Source organism: Gymnodraco acuticeps, unplaced genomic scaffold (assembly GCF_902827175.1).
Source record: "Gymnodraco acuticeps unplaced genomic scaffold, fGymAcu1.1, whole genome shotgun sequence".
Classification (NCBI taxonomy): domain Eukaryota; kingdom Metazoa; phylum Chordata; class Actinopteri; order Perciformes; family Bathydraconidae; genus Gymnodraco; species Gymnodraco acuticeps.
The window spans coordinates 1,900,001-1,907,534 of record NW_022990939.1 but is presented as its reverse complement, the minus strand read 5'-3'; the positions used below and the strand labels follow the sequence as shown (position 1 = coordinate 1,907,534).

General features: G+C 41.6%; 1 protein-coding gene across 2 annotated transcripts in view; it reads left to right on the top strand.

Annotated features, from left to right (window-relative positions):
- Positions 1 to 3,863: 3,863 nt before the first annotated feature.
- LOC117558273 (proton myo-inositol cotransporter-like) overlaps positions 3,864 to 7,534 on the top strand; it is a 91,977-nt gene continuing 88,306 nt past the window's right edge. Inside the window, exons 1-2 of one of the 2 annotated variants that reach the window (XM_034234329.1) lie at positions 3,864 to 4,090; positions 4,508 to 5,313. In XM_034234329.1, coding sequence (XP_034090220.1) covers positions 4,728 to 5,313 — 586 coding nt within the window. In that variant the 5' untranslated portion in view covers positions 3,864 to 4,090; positions 4,508 to 4,727. Of the gene's footprint in view, positions 4,091 to 4,502; positions 5,314 to 7,534 lie in introns of those variants that run through there. The other variant, XM_034234331.1, reaches the window with a different exon arrangement.

The following is a 7,534-nucleotide window of genomic DNA, read 5'->3' as shown; positions in this document are numbered from 1 at the left end:
CTGACGTCTTGTGGGAGAGAAGCTTGGCTCATGTGGGTTTACAATGCAACGAGTCTTTGTCTCGACATCTGGCATGCATTAAAGGAAAACCCGTGTTTTAGGGCCCTCCTCTTCTTCATGTATAGATGGGTTCTTGGCGCTTTTGGGCTTCAGAGTTGGCTGGTATCTTACAGGGGAACTGTAATATGCTGTGAACTCTCCGGCCGCTCAGGCTCTCAATAAATATCAGTGTATTGACAGGTGAATCCAGTTTCACTCATTTCATGATTGGCTCAACATTGCTGCAAAGAAGTTTTTTACTTCACACTGCCTAATGCATGTTGTGTTTCCATGTGAATAATAAAAGGTAATGTACCCCCATGAGAAGAAAACCCTCTTCTTGGATCCACTTGGAGAAGGGAAAGGCAAAATGAAGGTGTGCCTACAGTCTACAAGGTACATTTGATACAGTGTACTAGTTCCGGTGTTGTATGAGTTTTTTGACAATGACGTGCTGCATCTTGACACATGTACTATCTACATACTGTAGAGCCTTTATGAGGATGAAAGGCTGCAAGGTGTCAAGGTGGACATGCAGCACCCTCCCCCATAATCGCCAACAAGACAGCACATCCTGTGATGTCCTGGCCTTAAAAGTGAGTGTGAAATTCATTTAGCCAAACATTACTCTCAAACTCAAATTCAGTAGCAATTAGACTGAATATCTTGACTTGCTTTTATACATCTTGATCAAAGATGTATTGAATTGTGTCAAACTACACATATACAACATGTCATTCTTTAAATCTGTTGGGTCATTTGTCTGTATTCCATTTGAGGGTAAAATCATAGACCATGCAGTCCAGATACTAATCAGAGTTCTCTTCAGTTTGCAGAGAACATTTTACTGGGGGAGGCAATTGAGTTTGAAAGCTCCCAGAAGGCAGTGCACGAGCTGAGGCTGGACATTGCTACTTCTCTCCTCAGAGAATCTGGTTTGTTACCTTTTCTCAACATTGTCAATGACTTCATGTAATTACTTTTATTAATTGTATCTCATAAGTATGCATCAATAACCTAGTATATTAATAATGTGCCATGCAAATTGTTGTATTGTATCACTGCTTGGACCATTGGTACTGTTGGGTTAATATTGACCAGGGACATTATCAGGGTTTTAAAAGCAACACAGTGGCTTAAGTATAGATTAGGGTAAATCGTCACTACATACAGTATATTGTGTATCTCAACTCCAAGCAGATAACATATGAAGCATCGCAGGCAGGCATCTTCAACTGCAATTTCATATAGGCTACACACATCACACTCTAACACACCCTTTCAATTCTGCGGTTTATTTAAGATGTGAGATTTCCACATCTTCCTCCTTGCAATGTGCTCATTGGTGTGTATTACTTTTAGTTTAACTGATATCCTCAGTTAATTTTTACCTTGAACTTATTATAATCAAAGCTGTAAAGCTAATACATGTGATGAACAACAAAAGAACCATGAGAACCAAACTTAAATTGATGCGTACAGTGCGAAAGAAGTTTTTGGATGTTTTGTAATGACATTGTGCAGGTTCCCATGATTCTACAGAGGGTAAGGAGAGTGTGAAAGAAGGAGCAGATGGCTCCTCTGTGCTCAGATTTAATAATTTAGAAAATCTATGTGTTTGTGTGTGTTTTGCCTTTTCTTCACACAAAATAATAAAAGACCACAACAAATGTGTCCTTATATAATTGACCTTTTAGTCAAAAATTGGAATGGGTCACCTTGACCCCAAATCTGCAATGTAGTTTATCTGAAGATATTGATTACGTTTTGTCTCAACAGATGATCTAAGCAGGCTTTGCTTTTACTGCGGGGTGGAGGAGCAGGATGAACAACATTGGGTAATTTCCTATTGCACATTACAAATAAAGAAAATTAGCAGAAATATGTTTCCAGACTTTATCAACATAACATTTGCATTGGTAATTTCTACTATACTTGGCATCTTCAGCATTCACTGATAAAGGATTAATGTTTTGCTTGTTTTTTCATACATTTTTGTTGAACATTTCTTTGTTTCTCATAACACAACATTTATGTTTTTGAAAGATTTCGATTATTGAAGGAATGGTTAGAATGTTAGTGGGAAATACATTAGAGATATTCTATTATCATAAAAATAATGCATACCTTACATAACAAGTATTTATTGTTTTCTCAGATTTGCTGTGACATTTGTCAGCGGTGGTACCACCACCAATGTGTACAAAGGCCTCCAGTGGATCAACCATACTTGTGCCCTGGATGCACATAATGCCCCGAAGGAACCATCATTAACTGTCCACTGTCATTTCAACCAATGCAATTAACTATTGTTTGGCCTGTCATAAAATTCACCCCACCCCAAAAGATGTTTCTATGAATCCCACCGTCAAGCATTTTTCAGGGTATGGTTCTAGGACTGGTACCAATAAATGGAGCAAGTTTCATGAATGTGACACTTTTATTTTGTAAGATAGCAAGGGGGGGCATATTGTGATGGACAGGCCTGTCATAAAATGCCCCCCCCCCCAAAAGAGGTTTCTATGAATCCCACCCTCAAGCATTTTTCAGGGTATGGTTCTAGGACTGGTACCAATAAATGGAGCAAGTTTCATGAATGTCACCCTTTTATTTTGTACGCATAGCGTATATAGGCCTAATAATATGCTGACAAAGACTATGTAACATTTGTAAACATATATTTTGATTATTAGATGACAACTATGTAAAATTAAACAATACATTTTAAAGCACGTTTATACAGACAGGACGTAACAATAATGATAAAAAAAAAGATAAACTGAAAAGGAAGTGACGAATGAATTTCGACACCTCAAATACGGAGCGAAAAGTTAAACCAGAAGAATCAAGACTATGAGCTACCACTAAACAACTCACAGTCTGAAAATTACCATTAATAAAAACCCTGAACGTTTACTTTTCGTTTTAAACATCGTTTTAAGGTGTAAACCTATGGTGTAAACGTGTCATTTAGAGGTGTAAACATGTCATTTAGAAATGCGCGTTCCCGTGACAAGGGGGGCATTTCATGACGGGGAGGCATAATGTGACACAACACCGGGATGCGTCTATCGTTTTTCCAACCCAGTTTAGATTTAACCACGCCCACTTCCGCATTACGCAAGGATTGACGTAGCTCTACGCGATAGCGTCATAGACGCGGCACACCCGCGAAATCTGAATCTGATAAAATAGTTCGATATTTCAGCAACTTACCTCTGGAACTAATCGACGCGCCGTAATGTAAGTGAATGAGGTCCAACGCCCAAATGACAATATTTGGAACTATTTCGATGTCCATACCCCGGAAGTAGGCGCCGCCATTTTTTACAACGTAAAACGTAACGTAACTCTTATCTCTCTTGGGCTCTGGACGCTCCGTTAACTGCCGAAGAACAAGTCTATGACGCTATCGCGTAGAGCTACATCGATTATTGCGTAATGCGGAAGTAGGCGTGGTTAAATCTAAACTGGGTTGGAAAAACGATAGACATATAAACAGTTTATACTGTTTATATGTCTTTATATGTCTATGGGAAAAACGATAGACGCTTCCAGGCCTGGCAACCAAATGGAAGTGTAGTACCGCCTTTTGGCCAGCACGAATATTTTCATCTGAGTCCGGCGCACTTCCTGGGGGCTTGGGACCAACAAGCTCTCCCGTCTTCACATAACTCGCAGAGACGGCATTTAACCCTTCACATTCCAACAGAAACTGAACAGGCAGATTCGAAGGATTTATTTATTTGGAAATGTTATTTTAAATACAATTAAACCAAGTTATTTTGGTAAAACTAATGAAAAATGTAACAACAACAAAATATTAAAAAAAATCTTTTGCAAAAAAATCTTTTTTTTTAATGTTTTCAAATATTATTTTTTAGAATATCTTAGGCCCTCACAGAGGGCCTAGAGGGCCCTGACGGCTCGCCACTGATGTAGACCTTTTGGACTTTCACTGTGTGTGACTGTATGCAGAATCGGTAATACCAGAGTCAGACCTGCAGGGGGCAGCCGTGTTCCTAATGCCAGTCAGCCTGCTGCACAACAGGTGAAACACAAGATGAAGCCAAGATGAAATCTGTCATCGTTAAGAATCTAGGCTATATTTATAAACACATACTGTGATTTCATACCGTTATATATCGATATGTATATGAGTATGCAATTTAGATTGTGATTGTACTCAAATACAAAAACAATGCCACTGTTTGCATTAAGCCATGCATCCTGATGATCCTAAATGAGCCTAAACAAAAGTATTGCTTTGTATTTGGAGTATAACGTCCAGGACTTAATTTAATTGCAGCAAGTTTAGCCTAATCGTCGCCATAAGCGATCCACTCTAGCATCATGCTTTCAAAACAATATTTATTTGCGTCATGCCGACGCTGGTGGTGACGATCTGCTCCACTACACTCCTCCTATCTCACCTTTCCTCCCCACTCTTCTCCAACTCTCCCATCAGGGCCACGGGATGCGATGCACTGACACACACCCGGCTGGAGACTGGAGACTGGAAACAACTTTACCCAGCAGTTATAGCCTACCTGGGAGTGGTTGTGGATAACTAACGCGGTGGTAACTCCAAACTGAGGGGGGGTGGGGTGGGTTAAATTAGTTTTTCATTTATTTTTTCATCAAATACAACTCAGCAGCCCTGTCCTGTGCTGTGTTGTGTTTCCCATATGTCTCGAAAGCAGTCCGACCATGACTACAATCTGCGTAGTATGAGCAACCGGATGGGCGAGCGGTGGAAGAAAGTGAGCGACGGAGGAGAGCGGAGTCTCATCAAGGCTCCGTCCAGCGCCAGCCTCAGCAGCCAGGGTGCCTCCTCCGCCGCGGCTACCCCCGCCGGTCCTCCCCCCGCCGGTCCTCCCGCCTTGCCCCCTTCTTCCACCGGGGACCTGGAGAGGGCTGCCCGCAAGCAGTTCACGCAGGATGTCACGCCGGGTTTCGTCTACCTCCTGGCCGCGTTCTCAGCCCTGGGGGGCTTCATGTTCGGCTACGACACCGGGGTGATCTCCGGAGCCATGCTGCTGCTGAAACGGGAGATGGAGCTGAGCGCCCTGTGGCAGGAGCTGCTCATATCGAGTACTGTGGCCGCGGCCGCCCTGTCTGCGCTGCTGGGGGGCTTCCTGAACGGGCTCTTCGGGCGCAGGGTGTGCATCCTGCTGGCCAGCTTCTTCTTCGCTGTCGGGGGGATCGTGCTGAGCACCGCCCCAGGCAAGGAGGTCCTGCTGGCGGGGAGGCTGATCGTCGGAGTGGGGCTTGGTAAGACACGTGTTCGACTCTTTAATGCTTGTTTGAACATTTTCTCCCAATTTGGAAACAACTTTAAAGCAGTTAAACTCCCTGGGGTCATTTTAATTCATACAGATAAATCAGCAATGTCACTGAAGTTGCTCCTAATTGGAAAGCAATGTGCAACACTGATCCTCAAGTGATACTTTATGGATTTCTGCATCCACATTCCCCCTGCACTTGTGTTCCATCAGAAAGTTCAAAGGTCAGAATCTTTGTAAGTGCACCTTAAGGTCACATGTGGTAAAGAATACAATCCCCCCCCCCACACATGTAATGAGTTTGGTTTGTCTTCCTGCCTCAGGCCTGATATTTGCAATTACTCACAGCTTCTAATTACCCTGCGTGGCCCTCTGCTGGCTCCGGCATGCCACTCATTGTGAGACAACTTGCTTTAATTATTATCATCATCATTAAGAGTATTATTAGATTTAGTTGGGGACCATTAAGTGATTAGAGAAAACAAACTCTAAATGAGGAATAAGAAGCAGATATCATCCCAGCACGAAAAGGAAACCAAGATTGACCACAAAGCACATAGTCGACTTTGAGGTTGCTGAAACTGATGTCAGAGTTACATTAGCTGATTGGCCCCATGCCTTCTTCCTGCCTCATGAACACACGTTTGCACATTCCCTTTCTACTCTGCATGAATGTTTTCAGTCTCTTGAATCATCTCTTCCTCTCTGCATGCTTTTACATGCAACGCGCCTTCTGATCAGAATTCAATGTACCCCAAATGATTTACAGTGGCTGCTGTCATGAGTCACATCCTCTGTGCAAAGGGCTGTTAAAACTGGTTTTGCAGGATGAGCGCCACATTGATGGCACTCGTCTGCCGCCTCCTCTGAGAGTAGTAAGCGCTCTGCTCAGTGATACGTGGAGGAATGGCAGTCCATTTTCCTTTCAGTCAGCAACTAGGAAACAGGAGACTTAATTATTTAATAAACATCCCTGACCAACGCTAACAACTCTGGGTTTAGTTCCTCTACAAACTAAATCCCTTTAATATTGATCAAGATTTGTCTTCAGATCCCTGTTGGTACAATTTATAATTCTTCTTGTTATAAATGGCTATTTTTTGTATTCTTGTTGAGTGGTTTATACATTTATCTGGCAAGTGAAGATGATGAATGACTCTTTTTTCAATCCAGTGAAAGGTGTGAAGGCATCACAGCTGGATAGATGGCTTGGAAAAGCAAGAGATAGTGATTCAATGTGAAATAGGAACATTTCAGATAATAATTGTTCAATGCATGTTGGATGCACTGTAGTTTTTCATTTAGCTATAAAATACTTTTAAAGTAGGAAGACAGGGATGTTACAGTGAAGTTTGTTTGGACTTGTAGGCACTTCAGTGGATTGACAGGAAGTGCTGATATAAAAAACTGAACTCGGGTTCAATGAAAAGGAAACTAAATTAAAGCTTTATGTTTAGGATGATGGATTATACAGGTAACTTTTAAACTACAAGTTAGTGAAAACTGCATCAATCACTGGCCAGAATGATGCAAATCAGAGAGTGATGAGGCTTGTGAAAATATCTTTAGATGTTTGGAAATCAGCCTTTCTTTTTACTAAGACAGCTTTAAAGCATTTGCAATGTAATTTAATTTGTTTGTGAAAATTCTTAAATAATGTCCCCCAGGGCTCTGAAGGAGCTTTCTAAAGTCTGATATATAACCTTGTGGCTGTCATCAGTGTTATCTTAGTGTGGAATTTTTTAGTGTGTGACGTGCGAAGTGCGCCCCGCCAATTTGTTTCTGTGTCTGCCAGCACAAGAAAGGCTCTTGAGGCCTAGTACCAGGGCCGGTTCTAGCCAATTTGCTGCCCTAGGCGAGATTGTATAAAGAATAAATGAAAAATCTCTACAAAAGACAAATACACTACAAAAACAGAAACTTATTGACATAGGTAATATACGTCAAAATGGCTTCAAATGTAGTCAGTATTGTATGAACGTGTTTGAATTGGGAGGTGGACGTCACATCCTCTAGGCGGGAGTCCGGGGGTATGCCCCCCGGGAAGATCTTTTTTAACATTTTAAAGTAAAATGCTTCAATCTGGTGCACTTTGAGCACACCATTACTAGAGACCTGATCTAGGGGGTACAACTCTGAAACACCCATATGAAAAAGATCGGTTTACATTTTAATAATCAAATAAGTATATGAACATAACCAATAACCTA